The 25,454-nt window shown below is 37.6% G+C and overlaps 2 protein-coding genes across 2 annotated transcripts; both read right to left on the bottom strand.

Annotated features, from left to right (window-relative positions):
* Positions 1-848: 848 nt before the first annotated feature.
* On the bottom strand, positions 849-9,821 carry LOC131934768 (uncharacterized). Its single transcript, XM_059290888.1, has 7 exons — positions 9,680-9,821; positions 8,497-8,621; positions 7,466-7,675; positions 6,528-6,693; positions 5,866-5,982; positions 1,443-5,705; positions 849-1,123 (listed from the first exon to the last, which is right to left on the bottom strand). The coding sequence occupies exons 1-7, from the start codon at positions 9,759-9,761 to the stop codon at positions 1,113-1,115; spliced, it is 4,974 nt and encodes a 1,657-aa protein (XP_059146871.1). The 5' UTR covers positions 9,762-9,821; the 3' UTR covers positions 849-1,112.
* Positions 9,822-19,030: 9,209 nt separating this feature from the next.
* Positions 19,031-22,568, bottom strand: LOC131934787 (fibrinolytic enzyme, isozyme C-like). The gene is made up of 6 exons (XM_059290919.1): positions 22,464-22,568; positions 22,096-22,256; positions 21,481-21,702; positions 19,970-20,177; positions 19,538-19,654; positions 19,031-19,195 (listed from the first exon to the last, which is right to left on the bottom strand). The coding sequence occupies exons 1-6, from the start codon at positions 22,540-22,542 to the stop codon at positions 19,131-19,133; spliced, it is 852 nt and encodes a 283-aa protein (XP_059146902.1). The 5' UTR covers positions 22,543-22,568; the 3' UTR covers positions 19,031-19,130.
* Positions 22,569-25,454: the final 2,886 nt, after the last annotated feature.

Genomic DNA, 25,454 nt, shown 5'->3' with positions numbered 1-25,454 from the left:
TCTTATTCTCACCCTTTGATTAAAAAAAACAAGCTTCTTTTTTGTTATAAATCTAAATAGTTAAATATTATTGTTTAGAATAACCTAGAACTTAGTTCAATAGGCCAACATCTATTGATTAATATTTATGTCATTTTCTTTTACTTTCGTCTATAATTTTAATCAATAATTATTTAACTTCAAACTTTTAAACTATTCAAATTTAGACTCTAAATCTTTTACTCCTGTTCAGGTGTTGGTAACTTGTTACTGTACTGATGTGTTAGGGTCAGAGCAAGGGTGAAACCTATAGTAACACTTCACTCAGTACTTTACTAAACACTTCACTAAACACTTCACTAAACACTTTACTAAACACTTCACTAAACACTTCACTAAACACTTCACTAAACACTTCACTAAACACTTCACTAAACACTTCACTAAACACTTCACTAAACACTTCACTAAACACTTCACTAAACACTTCACTAAACACTTCACTAAACACTTCACTAAACAGGTATTGGGTCTGCATTGATTTATAATTAATTATAATAGGCTAATTAATATTATTTTAAAAAATATAGGTCCTAAACTAATATTATTTATATTCCTAATATTATTTTATACCGGTATATTAAAACTATTTTACACCAAAAAATACAAAGTGATTTTTTAAAATACCACTAAAACACCAGAAGATTTCAATAAATATTAGTACACCTAACAATTCTTTTTTTCATGGTTACTCTATCATTGTGGCATTCACTGGCTATAGTGCCTTTATAATGATGAAAACATAAGGGATAGTAAACATGAAAGAAACACAAATCATATTCTCAGGAAAAAAAATTTATTAATTTTTTTTCAAGAACCTTAAGTGCCATGTGATAAGCTAAAAGATTAATTAAAAATTGATAATCAACATAAAAGTTTGATTTCATAGTTTAAAAGTTTAGGATAAGATAATAAAATCAATTCTTTTGAATACTTTTGAATACTTAAAACTCTAAAACATTAAATGAATAAGTTAACTCTTTAACCAAGTTCAAAACCAAGTATTCTAAAAAATTTCTTTAATCAATAAGAGATGAAACTTAAAAGATTATTTTACTGATAGAAAGAAATTGCTAATTTTCAGGTGATAATATTTTTGTTTTCAGGTAGGGGTGGAATGGGTAGATTATCAAAATCCAATGGGCCCATATCATTTTCAGGTGTGATTGGATGAACTGGATTAGTGATAATATTTTTGTTTTCAGGTAGGGGTGGAATGGGTAGATTATCAAAATCCAATGGGCCCATATCATTTTCAGGTGTGATTGGATGAACTGGATTAGTGATAATATTTTTGTTTTCAGGTAGGGGTGGAATGGGTAGATTATCAAAATCCAATGGGCCCATATTATTTTCAGGTGTGATTGGATGAACTGGATTAGTGTTAATATTTTTATTTTCAGGTAGGGGTGGAATGGGTAGATTATCAAAATCCAATGGGCCCATATCATTTTCAGGTGTGATTGGATTAACTGGATTAGTGATAATATTTTTGTTTTCAGGTAGGGGTGGAATGGGTAGATTATCAAAATCCAATGGGCCCATATCATTTTCAGGTGTGATTGGATGAACAGGATTAGTGATAATATTTTTGTTTTCAGGTAGGGGTGGAATGGGTAGATTATCAAAATCCAATGTACCCATATCATTTTCAGGTGTGATTGGATGAACAGGATTAGTGATAATATTTTTGTTTTCAGGTAGGGGTGGAATGGGTAGATTATCAAAATCCAATGGGCCCATATCATTTTCAGGTGTGATTGGATGAACAGGATTAGTGATAATATTTTTGTTTTCAGGTAGGGGTGGAATGGGTAGATTATCAAAATCCAATGGGCCCATATCATTTTCAGGTACAACAGGGTGAACTGGATTAGTGAGAATATTTTTGTTTTCAGGTAGGGGTGGAATGGGTAGATTATCAAAATCCAATGGGCCCATTTCATTTTCAGGTGTGATTGGATGAACTGGATTAGTGATAATATTTTTGTTTTCAGGTAGGGGTGGAATGGGTAGATTATCAAAATCCAATGGGCCCATTTCATTTTCAGGTGTGATTGGATGAACTGGATTAGTGATAATATTTTTGTTTTCAGGTAGGGGTGGAATGGGTAGATTATCAAAATCCAATGGGCCCATATCATTTTCAGGTGTGATTGGATGAACTGGATTAGTGATAATATTTTTGTTTTCAGGTAGGGGTGGAATGGGTAGATTATCAAAATCCAATGTACCCATATCATTTTCATGTACAATAGGATGAACTGGATTTATAACAACATTTTTATTTTCAGGCAGTGCAGGAATTTGGAAGTTGAATCTAAATTCTGGTTTGTAATTAGGAAGGGGAAAGATTGGAATCACATTATATTTGATTGGTATGACCAACTTGCCATTTAAAGGTTGTGGTGGCAGTTGTGATTTGTTGTAATCAAAAGTGTTCTTGACATTTTCAGGTGTGATTGGATGAACTGGATTAGTGATAATATTTTTGTTTTCAGGTAGGGGTGGAATGGGTAGATTATCAAAATCCAATGGGCCCATTTCATTTTCAGGTGTGATTGGATGAACTGGATTAGTGATAATATTTTTGTTTTCAGGTAGGGGTGGAATGGGTAGATTATCAAAATCCAATGGGCCCATTTCATTTTCAGGTGTGATTGGATGAACTGGATTAGTGATAATATTTTTGTTTTCAGGTAGGGGTGGAATGGGTAGATTATCAAAATCCAATGGGCCCATATTATTTTCAGGTGTGATTGGATGAACTGGATTAGTGATAATATTTTTGTTTTCAGGTAGGGGTGGAATGGGTAGATTATCAAAATCCAATGGGCCCATATCATTTTCAGATGTGATTGGATGAAATGGATTAGTGATAATATTTTTGTTTTCAGGTAGGGGTGGAATGGGTAGATTATCAAAATCCAATGTACCCATATCATTTTCATGTACAATAGGATGAACTGGATTTATAACAACATTTTTATTTTCAGGCAGTGCAGGAATTTGGAAGTTGAATCTAAATTCTGGTTTGTAATTAGGAAGGGGAGAGATTGGAATCACATTATATTTGATTGGTATGACCAACTTGCCATTTAAAGGTTGTGGTGGCAGTTTTGATTTGTTGTAATCAAAAGTGTTCTTGACATTTTCAGGTGTGATTGGATGAACTGGATTAGTGATAATATTTTTGTTTTCAGGTAGGGGTGGAATGGGTAGATTATCAAAATCCAATGTGCCCATATCATTTTCAGGTGTGATTGGATGAACTGGATTTGTGATAATATTTTTGTTTTCAGGTAGGGGTGGAATGGGGAGATTATCAAAATCCAATGGGCCCATATCATTTTCAGGTGTGATTGGATGAACTGGATTAGTGATAATATTTTTGTTTTCAGGTAGGGGTTGAATGGGTAGATTATCAAAATCCAATGTACCCATATCATTTTCATGTAAAATAGGATGAACTGGATTTATAACAACATTTTTATTTTCAGGTAGTGCAGGAATTTGGAAGTTGAATCTAAATTCTGGTTTGTAATTAGGAAGGGGAAAGATTGGAATCACATTATATTTGATTGGTATGACCAACTTGCCATTTAAAGGTTGTGGTGGCAGTTTTGATTTGTTGTAATCAAAAGTGTTCTTGACATTTTCAGGTGTGATTGGATGAACTGGATTAGTGATAATATTTTTGTTTTCAGGTAGGGGTGGAATGGGTAGATTATCAAAATCCAATGGGCCCATATCATTTTCAGGTGTGATTGGATGAACTGGATTAGTGATAATATTTTTGTTTTCAGGTAGGGGTGGAATGGGTAGATTATCAAAATCCAATGGGCCCATATCATTTTCAGGTGTGATTGGATGAACTGGATTAGTGATAATATTTTTGTTTTCAGGTAGGGGTGGAATGGGTAGATTATCAAAATCCAATGGGCCCATATCATTTTCAGGTGTGATTGGATGAACTGGATTAGTGATAATATTTTTGTTTTCAGGTAGGGGTGGAATGGGTAGATTATCAAAATCCAATGGGCCCATATCATTTTCAGGTGTGATTGGATGAACTGGATTAGTGATAATATTTTTGTTTTCAGGTAGGGGTGGAATGGGTAGATTATCAAAATCCAATGGGCCCATATCATTTTCAGGTGTGATTGGATGAACTGGATTAGTGATAATATTTTTGTTTTCAGGTAGGGGTGGAATGGGTAGATTATCAAAATCCAATGGGCCCATTTCATTTTCAGGTGTGATTGGATGAACTGGATTAGTGATAATATTTTTATTTTCAGGTAGGGGCGGAATGGGTAGATTATCAAAATCCAATGGGCCCATATCATTTTCATGTAAAATAGGATGAACTGGATTTATAACAACATTTTTATTTTCAGGTAGTGCAGGAATTTGGAAGTTGAATCTAAATTCTGGTTTGTAATTAGGAAGGGGAAAGATTGGAATCACATTATATTTGATTGGTATGACCAACTTGCCATTTAAAGGTTGTGGTGATAGTTTTGATTTGTTGTAATCAAAAGTGTTCTTGACATTTTCAGGTGTGATTGGATGAACTGGATTAGTGATAATATTTTTGTTTTCAGGTAGGGGTGGAATGGGTAGATTATCAAAATCCAATGGGCCCATATCATTTTCAGGTGTGATTGGATGAACTGGATTAGTTATAATATTTTTGTTTTCAGGTAGGGGTGGAATGGGTAGATTATCAAAATCCAATGGGCCCATATTATTTTCAGGTGTGATTGGATGAACTGGATTAGTGATAATATTTTTGTTTTCAGGTAGGGGTGGAATGGGTAGATTATCAAAATCCAATGGGCCCATATCATTTTCAGGTGTGATTGGATGAACTGGATTAGTGATAATATTTTTGTTTTCAGGTAGGGGTGGAATGGGTAGATTATCAAAATCCAATGGGCCCATATCATTTTCGGGTGTGATTGGATGAACTGGATTAGTGATAATATTTTTGTTTTCAGGTAGGGGTGGAATGGGTAGATTATCAAAATCCAATGTACCCATATCATTTTCATGTAAAATAGGATGAACTGGATTTATAACAACATTTTTATTTTCAGGCAGTGCAGGAATTTGGAAGTTGAATCTAAATTCTGGTTTGTAATTAGGAAGGGGAAAGATTGGAATCACATTATATTTGATTGGTATGACCAACTTGCCATTTAAAGGTTGTGGTGGCAGTTTTGATTTGTTGTAATCAAAAGTGTTCTTGACATTTTCAGGTGTGATTGGATGAACTGGATTAGTGATAATATTTTTGTTTTCAGGTAGGGGTGGAATGGGTAGATTATCAAAATCCAATGGGCCCATTTCATTTTCAGGTGTGATTGGATGAACTGGATTAGTGATAATATTTTTGTTTTCAGGTAGGGGTGGAATGGGTAGATTATCAAAATCCAATGGGCCCATTTCATTTTCAGGTGTGATTGGATGAACTGGATTAGTGATAATATTTTTGTTTTCAGGTAGGGGTGGAATGGGTAGATTATCAAAATCCAATGTGCCCATATCAATCGAAATCTCTGCTGTGTGTACTTGTGTGCTGTCTGTAGCACGCACGTTTAAGTGTACAGAAACCCAGTCAGCGTGAGGAGCCACACGATTGTACACGACGGTACCCGCCCCTGCAGGGAATAAATTCAGAGTAAACATTCAAAATAAATACACAATCCACATTTCTGTAGAGAGAAATAGCTATAGATTATAGACCAATATATTCTTAAAGAAATGTTAAACTTAATGTATGTTCTTTATGTGTAGTTTAAATTAAGAAACATAATTTACCATTACACGCAGCCCCATCCCATGTGTTGAATCCTACCAGAAATTTCTGAGTGTCTCCACATACTAAAGGGGCGACGCGGTCGCCATGGCAACCGTTCACTGTTTGTTCGCTGCCCTCTGGGAATTGACACAAAGTTCAAATCGGTCGTTAGAGTTAAATTAACTATAAATTACATAGAGAGTTCAGGTCTAAATGAAGATGTTTTTAAGTGACTGCATCTGTTTGGTTCTGAAAGGAGAACCTGCAATCACCATGCTTATCAAATGAATAGGTGCAGTAGTGCGAAGCCTATTTTATGTTGTCGTTTAGGCTTTAACTCAATTCGTACAATACACAAAGAATAAGACTTTCCTCTAGCCTGACACGATGTTACACTAACACACAAAAGTTTACGTACGCTCGAAAATTCACCAAGTTCCATAAGGAGTTAAAAAAAAATTAAGAAAATAAAAACGCTTTAATAAACATGAGATTTAAGATTAAATAATGGCATACTTGGGATTCATTCTGTTTAGACTGTTACTTCAAAATTTTAATACATAATGTATACTTTAAGCAATGCCAGTCCCAGCGGAAGTTTTAAGTACCGCCCCCAGAATGACTGAGTAATTTTCATACACAACTTAAATAAAACAACAGTTAATAAAGAAACTGAACATACCGTAATCAACATGAACACATACTTGATTTTCTGTTGGAGGTGTGGACAAGCTGGCGTTCTGACAGTTGGTAACGGTCGCCTTGACGGGGTGGGTTGATAGCATGACTGGCCAACTTGTGACGACACAAGGCGAGCTGACGTCATCATCAACAGCCAGGTCTATGGGCTGGGAATATTTAGACATTAGACAAGCACCTCTATACCTAGCAAATTTCAGGTGAGAAGCAATTCATTCTCAGATGTATTCTACAATCATCCAACCTGCTTCTCGAAACAGTCGTAGTGTAATGCAGTAATCTACTTGTTACTATTTATATCTGCTATTATCAATATAAGCTTCAACTTCAAGATTTAACAACTTCACTCATTTACATTATAATTCGAATCTCAAAAGAGATTCATCTGTTGAGCAGGTCCATTTCGGAGTCTTCCATTGATGATCACCCCCCCCCCCCCCCTCGTTCCACCAATTCACAAAAACGTAATCAAATTTTATAAATAACTTTTAACTAAATTCTTTTTAAAAACAATTAGTTTTAAAAATGCTTCAAAACCTTTAAGTTGAAAACATTTTATAACCACCCCTCCTCTCGTTAAAGGTCACAAGCCTTATTCCTACCCCCCCCCCCCCCCACCTCTCAGGAGTGTGACTCCATTTATAGATATGGCCCTTATTGTAATTTGCTCAAGTCAATAAACGAGTGAGAGCTCTCTTACTTCAGCCTAACCCTCCCATAGTTGTGTTGATAGGTGTAGTTAAAGGGGGCGTTCACAAAATTTGTCTCAAACAGTATTTGAGAACCAAAAGGGAATCTCACAACCGCTAAGTTTCAAAGTGCTAGCTAGTTATTACAGTCCTACATATCATAGTTCAAAGTTTGACCATGATTCCTTTTTATAACCCTCAATGTATAGTCCTAAAATAAATATTGACTTACCCTCACAAAGTCAGTGACGGTGATTTTCTTGTCCAGATACACAATAGCGATATCGTTAAAAGAGTCGCCAGAGTTCGAGTCCCACAGCTCGTGGGGGTGGTAGCCCACGATGTTGATGATCTGCTGGTTGGGAGACACGCCATCACCACCTGCTACGATGCGCACATCTTCGCTCAACATTTTGTCCACACAGTGTGCGGCGGTCAGTGCCTACAGAGATCATTTCAACACCACTGTTTACAACGTCTTCACATTTCAACACCACTGTTTACAACGTCTTCACATTTCAACACCACTGTTTACAACGTCTTCACATTTCAACACCACTGTTTACAACGTCTTCACATTTCAACACCACTGTTTACAACGTCTTCACATTTCAACACCACTGTTTACAACGTCTTCACATTTCAACACCACTGTTTACAACGTCTTCACATTTCAACACCACTGTTTACAACGTCTTCACATTTCAACACCACTGTTTACAACGTCTTCACATTTCAACAAAACTGTTTACAACGTCTTCAGTGCCTACAGAGATCATTTTAATTTCAACACCACTGTTCTAAACGTCTTCAGTGTATACAACTTTCACACACCTCCCCTAGAAGCATAGCGGGGAAGGTGAGGGGGGGGGGGGATCGGCATTGTAGTTCTATATGGAAATGGAATGCCTGAAATCGGCTGATTAAGTGCTAGAAAAATGTGTATTTTGTACTTCCGCTAGGCATGTTAATGTTAAAGAGAACAAAACAACAAGCTGCTAATTGCAGAGAAAGTATTTTTCCCACAGAACATGCATTAACATTACCTTTCGATTATGTTTCATGTTAAAAGTAGGATTAGGGTCAATTTGTAATCGACATGGGATTATGATCCACTGCAGTTATTTAGGCGGGGGAAGTTAAAATACAGGGGAAGGGGAGGGGGGGGGGTTAAATATTATGGATGGGAATGCCGAGGTGGGAATAATGAGTGGTCATTGTCCGGATGGGTTTATAGTACACCACCAGAGGCTTACAACTTACGGTTTTAAGTCCAACGATGACGGCAGTGCAGTGGTTTGTCCATCCATTGTCGTCTGAGAAAAGTTGTAGGGCAGCCTGGTATGGCGTCAATGATGGCGTCTGACGCTGGAACACAGGGCTGGCATCTGAAGAGGAAGTATTTACATATATCATATACATATAATGGCAAGATTTAAAAATCTATATCTTAAATAGCCTATACGGTTGAATCTGAGACGAATGTATGTGGAAAAAAGCTGCATTAAAAGTGAGTTACAAGAATTGCCACAAACCCAGTAACTACATACATTGTAAACTAAATAAAAGCTTAGTTGGTCGTAATCTCGGTATATATATATATATATATATATATATATATATATATATATATATATATATATATATATATATATATGTGTGTGTGTGTGTGTGTGTATGTATGTATGTAAATATGTATGTTATTGTAGAAAGATTGTTAGGTAGGCCTACGAAGGAACATTACATTTTGAATTTCTTTGACATTAACAATGTTTATGTGGCACAAATTAAGGATAGGATGCAATATTACATTTAATGTGCAATTCTTACCGTATAAACTAATCCCGTATACCCATCATATCGAACAAATAAACTACAAACAACAATGATTCAACACACACTAAACTTCATTTGTTATAATATCAGTACATGGTCAGATTTATCGAAATAAAACTAATTGATTTCAATTACAAGTTTGTTTTAATGACCACGAAGCTTAATAAATAAACGAAACTTTTACGATGGATATCTTTACCATGGCAACCATAAAACGGTAAGTCTAGTGACACCCTAGGTTAAACTATGGGCCGCCTATTTATCACATTAGCTAGTCAAACTGCAATAGTTATAAAACTTACCATCATATAGAACGCACAGCCAAGCAGGCTTAAAACTTAAATAATAAAACTACTCAACATTAAGCACACACAAACAGGCTTAAAAAACTACTCATCATACAATAGAATACACAAACAGTTTAAAACTACTCACCGTTAAGCATACACAAACAGTTTAACACTACTCACCATTAAACACACACAAACAGTTTAAAACTACTCACCATTAAGCACACACAAACAGTTTAAAACTACTCACCATTAAGCACACACAAACAGTTTAACACTACTCACCATTAAACACACACAAACAGTTTACAACTACTCACCATAGAGTGGAACACACAATCCCAGCAGACTTATAAAACAAAGCGCCTCTAACATGTTGAAGGCTGTTGTCGTGTATACCATGTACAGTCTCGCTTTCAGATGTTGACAGTGGGGACCAAACAGTAAAAACCAGGTTTCCTTGTACAACACCAGTAATATACGCCCTCAGTGCCACGTGTCAGTGTTTAGTGCGTTTAGAGGTGTTTCCGATACTAACTGTATGGATGGGTGACAGAAAATAGATTGATTTATTAAGTTATTGAAATGTATGTCTACACACCAGTATGCGTCTGTATCTATATAAGCTTTTAAAAAACGTAGCAATAACTGAATGTATTGCAATGCTTTGATAGCTGGGAAAAAACCCAACAAATTTAACATCCACAAATGTATCCCTAAACAGAGTTCTTCTACCAGTTTACACACTATTGTTTATGTCTTTTAAGGATATTTTAACACTGTATTCAGTAGTAAGAGTAGGACTATATACAATTGGAAAAAGAATCTACCTCTGAATATTTATTTCGTGATGTTTGATGGTCTAAAAAAATATCTATTTTAGGTAACTAATACGTATTCCGAAAGTGGGAAACAAAATGGCGGTATAAAATGTTTGGCATAAACAAAGCCATTCATGGCGTGGAACATGGGCTCTGTTCTCACGGCAATAAATGGTTTCGATCCTGCGCTGTCAGGGTTTTACAACAGGCCGTCTAATCACGCGACGGTGACGTGTCTGTTGTTTTACGTGGAGATTATAGGTGTACTATTATATACTATTATAGGTTTACTATTTACAGGGGTTATCCATTTGTTACGTTAACAAAAATAATTTAAAAATTCTGATCCCTATCTAGGTGCAAAAAAACAATTATAATTGTTCTGTTAAAACTTCTTATATAAGTTTATTGATTCAATAACATGTATAGCATAAGTGTATTTTAAAGTTCTAATAAAATATATAATGATTTATTATTTTTGCAAATGCTCTTATATTATTAAAAGTAAAAAATATAATCTTTAAAAATGAAAACTTAAAACAAAATATATACTGTGAGCAGGTTACGTTAAGTTTTGTGTTTGTTTTATTATATTTAAAATATAAATATAACCTATTAACTTTTGTGAGATTCCAACCCATAATTTCTCTACCCGTGGGCGTTATTGAGATATATGACATGTTTTTCCAGAAGTAACTTCAAAATCCTTTCCTAAAAAAGAAAATATGTAAATAAATTCAGAAAAAAATATCTATACATGTGTAATATCTATACACTTTTGTTTAAAACTAAATATGTTAAAATATGCGATACAATTATTATTATACGATTCAATGTTGTTAATTGTTAATAATGAATTATCACGATAATTGTAAAACAAAATAGAGAGAAGTTTTGTAATAAAAACTGATGCAACAATCGTGCACAAGAGAAAAATAATGTATCGGTAAGAAAAACATTAGCCAAAAGTATATGTTAGTGTTTTGGTAGTTAGATAAACAGAGTTCAAGGACTCTCCTCATTGGCAGGTTATCTTTGAAATGACACATTTATGGCGGCCATCAGACATAGTAGAGCAGTAGTGGAGTCAACTGGTCAACTGGTCAACTGTCGCCTCCCATACCTACACCATCTGGTCAGTTACCTCCCCATAAAGTAGAGCAGTAGTGGAGTCAACTGGTCAACTGGTCAACTGGTCAACTGTGGCCTCCCATACCTACACCATCTGGTCAGTTACCTCCCCATAAAGTAGTGGAGTCAACTGGTCAACTGTCGTCTCCCATACCTACACCATCTGGTCAGTTACCTCCCCATAAAGTAGAGCTGTAGTGGAGTCAACTGGTCAACTGGTCAACTGGTCAACTGTGGCCTCCCATACCTACACCATCTGGTCAGTTACCTCCCCATAAAGTAGAGCTGTAGTGGAGTCAACTGGTCAACTGGTCAACTGTCGCCTCCCATACCTACACCATCTGGTCAGTTACCTCCCCATAAAGTAGTGGAGTCAACTGGTCAACTGTGGCCTCCCATACCTACACCATCTGGTCAGTTACCTCCCCATAAAGTAGAGCAGTAGTGGAGTCAACTGGTCAACTGGTCAACTGTGGCCTCCCATACCTACACCATCTGGTCAGTTACCTCACCATAAAGTAGAGCTGTAGTGGAGTCAACTGGTCAACTGGTCAACTGGTCAACTGTGGCCTCCCATACCTACACCATCTGGTCAGTTACCTCTCCATAAAGTAGTGGAGTCAACTGGTCAACTGGTCAACTGGTCAACTGTGGCCTCCCATACCTACACCATCTGGTCAGTTACCTCCCCATAAAGTAGAGCAGTAGTGGAGTCAACTGGTCAACTGGTCAACTGGTCAACTGTGGCCTCCCATACCTACACCATCTGGTCAGTTACCTCACCATAAAGTAGAGCTGTAGTGGAGTCAACTGGTCAACTGGTCAACTGGTCAACTGTGGCCTCCCATACCTACACCATCTGGTCAGTTACCTCACCATAAAGTAGAGCTGTAGTGGAGTCAACTGGTCAACTGGTCAACTGGTCAACTGTGGCCTCCCATACCTACACCATCTGGTCAGTTACCTCTCCATAAAGTAGTGGAGTCAACTGGTCAACTGTCGCCTCCCATACCTACACCATCTGGTCAGTTACCTCCCCATAAAGTAGTGGAGTCAACTGGTCAACTGTGGCCTCCCATACCTACACCATCTGGTCAGTTACCTCCCCATAAAGTAGAGCAGTAGTGGAGTCTACTGGTCAACTGGTCAACTGGTCAACTGTCGCCTCCCATACCTACACCATCTGGTCAGTTACCTCCCCATAAAGTAGAGCAGTAGTGGAGTCAACTGGTCAACTGGTCAACTGGTCAACTGGGGCCTCCCATACCTACACCATCTGGTCAGTTACCTCTCCATAAAGTAGTGGAGTCAACTGGTCAACTGTCGTCTCCCATACCTACACCATCTGGTCAGTTACCTCCCCATAAAGTAGTGGAGTCAACTGGTCAACTGTCGTCTCCCATACCTACACCATCTGGTCAGTTACCTCACCATAAAGTAGAGCAGTAGTGGAGTCAACTGGTCAACTGGTCAACTGTCGCCTCCCATACCTACACCATCTGGTCAGTTACCTCCCCATAAAGTAGAGCAGTAGTGGAGTCAACTGGTCAACTGGTCAACTGGTCAACTGTGGCCTCCCATACCTACACCATCTGGTCAGTTACCTCTCCATAAAGTAGAGCAGTAGTGGAGTCAACTGGTCAACTGGTCAACTGGTCAACTGTGGCCTCCCATACCTACACCATCTGGTCAGTTACCTCTCCATAAAGTAGTGGAGTCAACTGGTCAACTGTCGCCCCCCATACCTACACCATCTGGTCAGTTACCTCACAGGCTCTTGACAAAAAATATCAACAGAATACTCATATAACTGCTCAAACACTACATATATATACATATATATATATATATATATATATATATATATATATATATATATATATATATATATATATATATATATATATATATATATATATATATATATATATATATAGTTGGTTCGGCGAAGTCCAACAACGATTAACGTTTCAAGTGACTTAAGTCCAACAACGACTAACATTTAAAGTGACTTAAGTCAGGCTAGTGACTAGTTGATTAACCCCAGACTCCTGGTGCTGTTTTGTTGCGTAATCTATCATTAATTAAATTAATTCACCGCCATTAACCTCTTAATTTCCCGTCCACAGACCCCCCTGGCCAGAACCCCTCTTCTTGCATGGGGGTCAGCGGGGGTCCCATGGTGTGTGGTCACCAGCACAAGAAATACCTGGTTGGTGTGACGTCATTCGGGCTGTCCGATTGCGGAGGTGAGATTTGACCTTGACCCCAATGTGTTGATATTGTCACAAAACTTTAATCTCACTATTGATAATTTCAATAATTTCACGTACTCTCGCCTATGCTGATGATTTGACCCCTCTATTAAGCTGTTTTAAGCTCAGAGGATTTGTTTACAAAAAAATATTTGGGATAATAACATAAAATGTGGTAGCTTTTAGTTTATTCCCCATACCATTTTACCATATAAGTTCTAATTTTTATTTTATTTCCTAATTAGGGCATATCTTTTAGTTTATTCCCCATTGAGGGCCTAAAACTTTACCAACATATGTTCCAACTTTTATTTTATTCCCCATACCACTATACCAACATATGTTCCAACTTTTATTATATTCCCCATACCACTATACCAACATATGTTCCAACTTTTATTATATTCCCCATACCACTATACCAACACGTGTGCTATATTACAGGATATTTCCCGTCTGTGTACTCGAATGTTCCCTTCTACAACTCCTGGATACACCGCAAGTACCACGGACCAGAGAACTGATTCTACCACTGACTCATGGACTGATTCTACCACTGACTCATGGACTGATTCTACCACTGACTCATGGACTGATTCTACCACTGACTCATGGACTGATTCTACCACTGACTCATGGACTGATTCTACCACTGACTCATGGACTGATTCTACCACTGACTCATGGACTGATTCTACCACTGACTCATGGACTGATTCTACCACTGACTCATGGACTGATTCTACCACTGACTCATGGACTGATTCTACCACTGACTCATGGACTGATTCTACCACTGACTCATGGACTGATTCTACCACTGACTCATGGACTGATTCTACCACTGACTCATGGACTGATTCTACCACTGACTCATGGACTGATTCTACTACTGACTCATGGACTGATTCTACCACTGACTCATGGACTGATTCTACCATTGACTCATGGACTGATTCGAGCGAGAAAATAAACATTAAATAAATATCACATCCAGTGTTTGTGGTTTTAACAAAATGTTGAGTTGAACCAAACAAAATGTTGAGTTGAACCAAACAAAATGTTGAGTTGAACCAAACAAAATGTTGAGTTGAACCAAACAAAATGTTGAGTTGAACCAAACAAAATGTTGAGTTGAACCAAACAAAATGTTGAGTTGAACCAAACAAAATGTTGAGTTGAACCAAACAAAATGTTGAGTTGAACCAAACAAAATGTTGAGTTGAACCAAACAAAATGTTGAGTTGAACCTAACAAAATGTTGAGTTGAACCAAACAAAATGTTGAGTTGAACCAAACAAAATGTTGAGTTGAACCAAACAAAATGTTGAGTTGAACCAAACAAAATGTTGAGTTGAACCAAACAAAACTTCGGGTTGGATAACATTTTTTTTGTAAAAATTGGACGAGAATCTTGCTTGTTCATGCTCAACAGCTCACAAACTTCGGAATTGTGTATGAATGGTTTTAAACCCAAGAACAGATGAAGTAGAGTTCATATGTTTCAGTGACCTCTGAATGCAGGGGGATTGTGTGGTCAGAACAAGTAACCCTAACGTGAGTCAGGTACCCATTAGAACTGAGTAGACGCAGATATGTTCTTTTTGGTCGACATGGTTTTGCAATTTTCCGCAAATGATCAGTTAAAGAAATCTTTTTATTTCAACATAAAAAAACCAAACAGACACAGTAGAACACAATAAAATTTATTTATTTGGTTAAAGCGGGGTGCGATGTAAGCAACGTTATTTTCGCATTGTGTAAAACAAACCTAATACATTGACGCAGAAAGCTAACGAAAATTACACGGACAAACCAAAAGCGATAAAGGGAGAAGGAACACAAATAATTATAAACTAATATTTCAGATGTCTGATTTTAGTTACGCTGCTCCTTAGAGTTACATTTAAATAACCATTTTGAAATACAATGATGTAATTAGAATCATAGTTAATTACCATTTCCAAATGAAAATTTAAAGTTATAATTTAATATTTAACATATAAAGTGTTAAAATTAGAGCGACATTTGTTTAACTATTTCACAAAAGCAGATTTAAAATTAAGTACTTTACGTATGAAGTCTTAAAATAGCAGCTACGATTGAGAAACTATTTCCGAATGTAGGCTCGAAACTTGGAGTTGTATTTGAAGTAAACCAAAATGTTGCAACAACAAAATAAAATTTGAAATGTATGTGCTGCGGCATCCACCACCTCATACAACTTGCCATACTTGCCGCTGATGGAGAACTCGGGGAAGATGATGTAGGCCATACAGTAGCCGACCTTTGGGATGTTGCTGATGATGTAGGCCATACAGTAGCCGACCTTTGGGATGTTGCTGATGATGTAAGCCATACAGTAGCCGACCTTTGGGATGTTGCTGATGATGTAGGCCATACAGTAGCCGACCTTTGGGATGTTGCTGATGATGTAGGCCATACAGTAGCCGACCTTTGGGATGTTGCTGATGATGAAGAGAAGAGACAGTACGAACATCTGTTGGGTGATTTTAAGCTCCCTCCCACTTAGTTTGGTGTTCTTGACTTCATCATTGCCGTGTTCTGTTGTATTCAAAGTTTTACCGTGATCCGTTGTATTCAAAGTTTCTCTAGCTGAAGGAGCTAACTTAACCTCATCATTGCCGTGATCCGTTGTATTCAAAGTTTCTCTAGCTGAAGGAGCTAACTTAACCTCATCATTGCCGTGTTCCGTTGTATTCAAAGTTTTACCGTGATCCTTTGTATTCAAAGTTTCTCTAGCTGAAGGAGCTAACTTAACCTCATCATTGCCGTGTTCCGTTGTATTCAAAGTTTCTCAAGCTGAAGGAGCTAACTTAACCTCATCATTGCCGTGATCCGTTGTATTCAAAGTTTCTCTAGCCGAAGGAGTTAACTTAACCTCATCATTGCCGTGATCCGTTGTATTCAAAGTTTCTCTAGCTGAAGGAGCTAACTTAACCTCATCATTGCCGTGATCCGTTGTATTCAAAGTTTCTCTAGCTGAAGGAGCTAACTTAACCTCATCATTGCCGTGTTCCGTTGTATTCGAACCTTCTCTAGCCGGATGTGCTAACTTAACTTCACCATTATCGTTTCTCAATGAATTCGAAGTTTCTCTAGCCGAATGAGCTAATTTAACTTCACCATTACCGTGTTCGGTTGTATTCAAACATTCCCTAGTCGTATTAGCTCCAGTGTGTTTTTGACGAAATGCCAACGCCTCCTTCAGAAAACTCCTCATTAAGAAAGCACACACCACGACCGTTATCTGAATGGCTATTGGTAGAAAAAAACCAACGGCTGGCCAGATGACCGCTAGAGCTTTTTCAAAATACGGAGACACCCACAGCGTCGGCCGGGTCACGTGAGACCTGACGTCATCTTGTTGTATTATTCCCATCAAAGCCAACAACGGAATAGCGTCGAGGAAAGTAAACACCGCTATGGCCGTGATGAAGATGATGTAGATTTGTTTGGTTGCGAATCTTTCACTAAACCACACGGGCTTGGCCACACTCAGACACCGAACCACGGATATGAAGGTGATGTTGAGCATGGTGTTGTAGTAGAGTAGCCCACCACAGTAGGCGAAGTAGACGTGTACGCCGTACGGATCCACCGGAAATCGCACGCGGAAGTGAGGGACGAGTTCAACGGTTAGAAATATGTAGGAGACGGAGGAGGAGAGTATACAGATGAGGTAGAAGAGGTCGGAGACAGAGAGGCACAGGAGAGAGAGAGTGGCGCCATCTTTGAGTCCCATAGAGAGGAATGCCCGGATGGTCAGGCAGTTTCCCATGATGCCGATGAGGGAGAAGAAAGCTTCTATAGCAGACGTTGTTGTTGTCTCTAGCGAGATGTTGTCTTGTAGGACGGTGGTGATGTTGTCCTGTAGGACGGTGGTGATGTTGTCGTGTAGGACGGTGGTGATGTTGTCGTGTAGGACGGTGGTGATGTTGTTTTGGAGGACGGTGCTGATGTTGTCTTGTAGGACGGTGGTGATGTTGTCCTGTAGGACGGTGGTGATGTTGTCGTGTAGGACGGTGGTGATGTTGTTTTGGAGGACGGTGCTGATGTTGTCTTGTAGGACGGTGGTGATGTTGTCCTGTAGGACAGTGGAGAAGTCTTGTACGACGGTGTTGAATGATGAATTGTTTTGATTGGCTTCTGCCATACTGCCTATAATATTCTTCAAAGAAAATGCAGTATTTTAAAAAAAAACCGAGATATATTATATGCACTATATTTATTGATCATAATATTTTTAAAAAACCCGAATTTATATTATTGTTATTATTACAATATTTCTTTTAAAAAATAAATGCAATTTTCTTTGTTAATTTTTATCAGCGAAGACTAGACTTAAATGTATACTTCGTGTGTAAATTTCCTTGTTGGGTGGATAAAGTTTAAATCCTTATCAACCCAGTTAGTTAAGAGAAAGAAATACTTTACCGTTTTGTAGAATTGATAATTATTTAAACATTTTCTTGAAATGCCCCAGTAAACAATAAACTGTATAAGTAATTTTCTCGGCTAAATCCGTGCTAAATTAAACTTTAATGTCGGAACTAGCTCTCTTCTATAATGCTAGGCCATGAGTTCATGTAAAACTGAACATTTAACAACAGTTTTTATGAACAATTTACTCCGACACGAAAATAAAAATAATGTACATACTAATGTTCAGTACTAGGGTATAAAAATATAAATTTTTTTATTGACAAGTGTTTGTTTTAATTATGCCGGTTGTCGAATTAAATTGGCCTAGAAGATTCATATGAGATAAATGAATTTACTTGTAATTGAAATATAATAGACCTAGAAAATACACAAACTAAACGTTAATCGAAAATAATAGCAGTTGTTAAAGAATTATTGCAATTTTTGTTTTACTTAATGAATTCGTGTAGTTACTTTAATTTGTTTATTGACAATTTATTCGCAGCCTTCAATATTTTACAGTTTAAACAGAATCTGTAACTTCAAAGTTTTAAAGGACAATATATGGACATAAACTTGTATGTATTATTTCCATAGCTTCAAACGAAACATAAGAAATGATTGACCAAACCAGACTAGTCTAAAAAACTTATTTATCTAGCAGTAAACACAATTTTACCTACCTAAATGTTGTGTTAACGTTTTTCGCAATAACTTCGCTAGGAACAAATTATTCGTGTGGACAAATCTTGTAAAACTCGGAATCTGTATGCTAAACATGGAGTCAAGTTTTTCATTAATGCTTGTTTATCTCGCGATTCACCAAAGGTAGAACATGCTAAATGTGTCGCTAAGTCTACTACTAAAGCTTGTATATCTCGCAATTCACCAAAGATTAAACACGCTGCATTTGTTGCTAAGACTATCACAAAAACTTGCGTATCTCGTCTTATTGCATATTATTAAATGCCGTCTAAATTTTTAAACATAAAACACTATAAAAAAACAACACAGCGACTGAAATTTATGAAGACTTTATTAATTTAGTCTCTAACTCTGAAACAACAACACATAGTCCATTCAGTTGTCAGATGACGCTCCAGTGATGGGTGTGTTGTTTAGGGGTAGGTGGCGTACCAGTCCAGGTACTCGGACACACGTGTGTATACACTGGGCAGGTCACCTGTGGGGAAACATGGTGTCACAGATGAGTCATGGTGTCACATGTGAGTCATGGTGTCACAGGTGAGTCGTGGTGTCACAGGTGTCATGGTGTCACAGGTGTCATGGTGTCTTAGCTAAATACTGTCACATGTGTGTAGTGGTGTTTTAGCTAAATATTGTCACAGGTGTGTCATAGTGTCACCGGTGTGTGTCATGGTGTCTTAGCTAAATACTGTCCCATTTGTTTTGAGGTGTCTTAGGTCAACAACTAAAATATGTGCTTAATTGCTGGCTAACTGCTAGCCTCATCTGCCTAACATTGTGTCAAAAAGTTTTGATCAAATGAAATGAGGTAACTCACCACTGCAGGTGCTGACTCCCCAGGAGGTGATACCTGCCAGTAGACCAAAGCCAGAGCCGCACATCATGGGGCCGCCACTGTCACCGTTACAGGCGCTGGGGCGGGTACCGGCGGGGTCTGGCAGAGAAACAAAAACAGTTGGGATTGAGAAGGATACCGTAAACGTTTGCAAAAACTACTTTCATAAATTTTTCGGAACACAAATATGTTTGTAATGGTACTGTTATAGCAAATGTTATATAAGTCTTTCATGACAAAAAGAAAATAACAATTTATTATAATTAGCAATATCGAAGAAAAAATATAAAAGACTTACGTCTTAATTGTACATTTTGAATTAAAATTTTAAAAAAGAAACTTTAAGTGTAAACAGTAAAACATTTCTGTACGGAGAAATTGAATTGTTGATTAAAAGAAATGAAGCTTTCTCACCTGAGGCCTCGTAGACACAGATGTGCTTGTCTGTGATGGTCTGGCCGTATCTGCTCCACAGGTTGTTGCAGGTAGCACGGGTGATCTTGGTGATGTAAGCTTCCTTCAGTGTCTGGGCAGTGGCGCCCCCTCCAACAGTACGACCCCAGCCGGTGATGACGCATTGGGTGTTGGCAAAAGATGAACCTTTAGGAGCCAGGGCGGCGGGCTGGAAGATTTACATTGTATGAGGTCATAGAAACTTAGGACTGGAAGATTTACATTGTATGAGGTCATAGAAACTTAGGACTGGAAGATTTACATTGTATGAGGTCATATAAACACAGGACTGGAAGATTTACATGAGGTCATAGAAACACAGGACTGGAAGATTTACATTGTATGAGATCATATGAACACAGGACTGGAAGATTTACATGATATCATATAAACACAGGACTGGAAGATTTACATTGTATGAGATCATATGAACACAGGACTGGAAGATTTACATGATATCATATAAACACAGGACTGGAAGATTTACATTGTATGAGATCATATGAACACAGGACTGGAAGATTTACATGATATCATATAAACACAGGACTGGAAGATTTACATTGTATGAGATCATAGAAACACAGGACTGGAAGATTTACATGAGGTTATATAAACACAGGGATGGAAGATTTACATTGTATGAGATCATAGAAACACAGGGATGGAAGATTTACATTGTATGAGGTCATATAAACAATGGACTGGAAGATTTACATTGTATGAGGTCATAGAAACATATGACTGGAAGATTTACATGATATCATATAAACACAGGACTGGAAGATTTACATTGTATGAGATCATATGAACACAGGACTGGAAGATTTACATGATATCATATAAACACAGGACTGGAAGATTTACATTGTATGAGATCATATGAACACAGGACTGGAAGATTTACATGATATCATATAAACACAGGACTGGAAGATTTACATTGTATGAGATCATAGAAACACAGGACTGGAAGATTTACATGAGGTTATATAAACACAGGGATGGAAGATTTACATTGTATGAGATCATAGAAACACAGGGCTGGAAGATTTACATTGTACGAGGTCATATGAACACAGGACTGGAAGATTTACATGAGGTTATATAAACACAGGGATGGAAGATTTACATTGTATGAGATCATATGAACACAGGACTGGAAGATTTACATTGTATGAGGTCATATAAACTTAGGACTGGAAGATTTACATGAGGTCATAGAAACACAGGACTGGAAGATTTACATTGTATGAGGTCATATAAACACAGGAATGGAAGATTTACATCAGATCATATGAACACAGGATTGGAAGATTTACATGAGGTAATATGAACACATGGATGGAAGATTTACATGAGGTCATATAAACACAAAGAAAGTCGACAGCGAGGCTAAAGATTGAGACAAGCTGTGACAAGCTTTGAGCAGCTGTGGGAGCTGTGGAAGCTGTGGGAGCTGTGGCACCTACCTGCACGTTCTTGTTGTAGGTGACGGAGCTGGACAGGTAGATGATGCCGATGTCGTTGGGGATGCCGTTGCCGTTACCGTTGTACTGGGCGTGGATGACGAAGGACGCCACATTGACCACCTGCTCGTAGGCGTTGGGTGGGTCGTACAGGTTGAGGGCGCCGACCTCGACACGGAGGTTTCTGGCCTGCTGACCTTCCAGACAGTGGGCAGCGGTCAAGAGCTGTCAAGACAAAAGGCATTACAAACGTCACAGCATCAGACCTTTACTGGCAATGTCAGAGTGTTAAGCTACAGCTGTAGAAATAAAGATTTTTATAATCTCATAAAGTTTGGCTAAACTATGGAAATATATTTTGAGCACTATATTTCAAAAAGTTTGGCTATATTTGGAGATATATTTTATGCAGTGTATTTTTGTGATATTGTTTTAAATTTGATTTGTGCCAATTACGCAAGGTGTAATTTTATCTTTTCTAAATCTCTTTTAAAAAACTTTTTTTTAAATGTACAGGCTTCAAGCTTTTCAAGTGATCAAATATAACTAGTGACCGGATGTCTTTGACCGGATGTCTTAGACCGGATTACCGGATGACCGGATGACCGGATGACCTACCTTGTTTGGGGCGACCAGCACAGCGCCACAGATGTGGTACCAGCCGTAGGGTGCCTGGTAGAGCTGGAGCGAGGCCTGGTGGGGGTGGGAGTACAGGGTGGCCTTGTCACCGTTGACAATACGCCTGTAGAGCTCCTCATCCTCCTCAGCCAACACCACAGCTGCAACAACAATCAATTTATTGACAGTTAGCTCCTCTTTAGTATACTTACAATTTAAAATATATATAAAACGACTATGTTTATAAGATTATACATAACATAATTTAAAACTATAAAAAAACAAGTATTATTTTTTAATAAATTAAGACTTTTGCCAGAAGAACAATGCTTTCAAGACTTCCTGATCTACAGTCGTACGTTACCCACCAAATAGACAGACAAAAACTGCAATGATCTTCATCTTGGTGAGCCGCACACAACAAAGTGATACCGTACCTACCAACATAGCTGAGCCTGGTTATATACTCTTTGCTGGCCAGCCATAAACGTCACACGTCTCGATTTACTCTAAATTTAGCAACAATCGTGAACATATAACAATCGTCTCAAGAGCCTGTAAGTTAATTAAGTAGTATACACAGATCTCAATACTGAGGCTATTAAGTCACGTGCAAGTTCCCACATTATCTGAAGCCAAATTGTCGGTGGCCATTTACAACATTTATGTCTAAAACATTGCCCGTTTCTTAATAATGCTACGCTTTGCTACAATTTTCATTTAGAAATTTTGTTTCACTGGGCTAGTTTTCTGTAATTGGTACCTCCGATTATCGTTGTTTTAACTTTACGATAATCTACACCAAAGTCATCAAACATGATGTCTATTAGGTCCGCAGAGTAGCGAATTTGCAACGTATAATAATCAGAAGAGCTCGGCCATTTCCCGACACTCGATCTCTAAATTATGGACCAGACAGTTTTAACAAGATGATGTTTTTATGCACAAAAACTGGCCGATGTAGTGTTCGTGTCACCGACTCAAGGCGTGAAAAGTTAAAAGTAAATACCCACGACGTGAAAACGACAACAACAAATCAGCCCCCGACAAAAGCAACCCCAGTTGTTAACCATCGATTAAAAGGCTCCCGACAAGAAGACACAGACACTCGAAAAACAAACCCCGACATTTTAGCTTCCAACAAAATTATTTATACAGTACGGCCTTCGTCAAATGGGTCTTTACAGTAAAAGGTACCAAAATTCGCAACTAATAAAATATTAAGGTTATGTAAAAGGCCCAAGAAAGAAATAACCCTTAGGTATACGTGTACGACAAAACCTACACTTAGTTGGCAATCTCATTTCGCGAGAAGAATAAAGAAACCGATAATCTACCTCATTTGTAAAAAAGGAGGATATTTTACTTAATATCCACATAAATGCAATTTTTAATAATGCTATTTTTTAACTCTTTCAACAATCTAGACGCCGTGTTTGTAAACTAGAGGTACTAAGCGAAGGTCCAATTTTATTTTATTTGAGCCAAACCACTCTTCCTTAAGCGGAGAATTAATTTTATTATTGGTACAAAATTAAGGTCCTTTTATGAATTGATGATGGGACGGCGTGGCCTAGAGGTAGAGCGCTAAACTGCTGACCCGAAAACCTCGAGATTAAATCCGGGTTGAAGTCAGTGGAACGTCCCTGAGTCCTCCCAGCTCAGATGGGTACCTAACTCACGTCAGGGAAAGTAAATGTAACTGGGCATAGTACTGACCAAATTATCCCATCATATGCCGAGGTCAAAAAACATACGAACTCTACTCCATCTGCTCAATGGATCGCTATGTCTAAAGAAGAATCTTTACTATGAATTAATATATGTCTAAATGAAAAAGAAAATTAACTGAAATTATTGTAGTGCTGTATTAGAATGGAATATCGAGCAGGAGTCATGAAGCTGATCTGCCTTCAAGATGGAGGACAAACATCGCTTAAGATAAACTAACATTTGAAACCAACCCCAGAACAAAACAAACCACCATATCCCACCCATTGTCGTGGTGTATTCAACTTTGTTTCATGGAGAAAACAATTATTGTTTTTAATTAAATCAGTCTTGTGAAATAATGATGAAATGAAAAATATCTTTTAACGCCCTAATTAACCCCAGTAGTTTGTAGATGAAGTAAGTTTGGAATTGTTTTAATTATTCAATAAATCATTTAATATTTTAATGTTGCATTTGAGCAAGTTTTATGAAAGTTGATAACTTGATTACAGTGTTTCTTCCAGACTTTTTTCTCCGTGGGGGGGGGGGCACTTGAAATTTTCGGGGGGCGGTGAACTTTCTTTGGGAGGGGCGGACACTGTTAAAAGTATATATTTTCTTTATAAATTATATAAATTTCATTCCGTTCGGGGGGGGGGGGGCGGTAAAAAAAATTCTGGGGTGGGGCTTTGCCCCCCCCCCCCCCCCGAAGAGATGTCTGGAAGAAACTCTGCTTGATTATCGTGTTAAATTATATTCAAACTTATGTAGACTGTCTTGAATTTCAAAGGATATTTTAGTTAACTATCTAGTTCATTATTTATTGAGTATAAGAATTTTCCCGTTTAAAAAACGTATATTACTTTGTAAAAACTACGATTTATAATACACAAGAAAAGTTAAACGCTTTAACTTTAAGTCTAATGTCAATATCTAATATCAAGTAAAAGCTACATAAATTTTAAAACTATTTATTTGGTATTGACTGTTTAACTGGGCTAATGAAGTAGAGTTCATGTAATTCTATGACCGTATTATATGCTGGGTATTGGGGTAAATTCTGTACCCAAAAGTCGTTAGTTTCTCTAGCCCGAGACTGTTAGACATCAGATGACACGTCATGTGACAGTGTATAGAACTCGAGACAATACAGGCTGCCATCGTCTACTCCACCTCTTGACCACGTCGTCCCAGTTCTATGGATTTACCTGTGACGTGTCTGTACGGGGTGGATTCAGTGAGGTTCACACTAGGGTCAAAGGTTGGAACACAAAGGGTTAGAACCTGCGAACTTTTCTATTTTCAACCTGAGGGGTTCAAGGGAAATTTTGTAAGGAGGTTGACTTTTATGGTGGTTAATTAGTGGGGAGGTAAATAAGTGTGGAGGTTAATTAGTGGTGAGGTCAGTTTGTAAGGAGGAGGAGGAGGTTAATTAGTGGAGAGATCAGGTCAGTTTGTGAAAAGGTCACTTTATAAGGAGGCTAACTACTTTTTTGGCATACCTTTGTTTTGTTAATGTTTCATTATTGATTTGTATGTTTTTACATTGTTGTTGTTCTACTAGGAACCTACATAGATCATCTCTTGTATGTGGGGTTGTTATGGAAGTATGGTGTTGTCCTTCTATGTGGGGTTGTTATGGAAGT

This window comes from Physella acuta, unplaced genomic scaffold (genome assembly GCF_028476545.2).
Source record: "Physella acuta isolate Inbredline_101_S28 unplaced genomic scaffold, ASM2847654v3 ptg000117l, whole genome shotgun sequence".
NCBI lineage: Eukaryota > Metazoa > Mollusca > Gastropoda > Physidae > Physella > Physella acuta.
Note: the sequence above shows the minus strand (reverse complement) of the source record. Positions and strands in the feature narration are given on the sequence as shown.

Excerpts from the sequence above, each read along its gene's own strand:
- LOC131934768 (XM_059290888.1), bottom strand. The coding sequence starts at position 9,761 with ATGGTATACACGACAACAGCCTTCAACATGTTAGAGGCGCTTTGTTTT. Across the intron at positions 8,622-9,679 it reads ATTGTGTGTTCCACTCTATG|ATGCCAGCCCTGTGTTCCAG; the intron begins GTGAGTAGTTGT and ends CTTCCTCTTCAG. Across the intron at positions 5,706-5,865 it reads GGATGGGGCTGCGTGTAATG|GGGCGGGTACCGTCGTGTAC; the intron begins GTAAATTATGTT and ends TATTCCCTGCAG.
- LOC131934787 (XM_059290919.1), bottom strand. The coding sequence starts at position 22,542 with ATGTTGGTAGGTACGGTATCACTTTGTTGTGTGCGGCTCACCAAGATG. Across the intron at positions 21,703-22,095 it reads TGCTGGTCGCCCCAAACAAG|CTCTTGACCGCTGCCCACTG; the intron begins GTAGGTCATCCG and ends TTGTCTTGACAG. Across the intron at positions 19,655-19,969 it reads CTGTGTCTACGAGGCCTCAG|ACCCCGCCGGTACCCGCCCC; the intron begins GTGAGAAAGCTT and ends TTTCTCTGCCAG.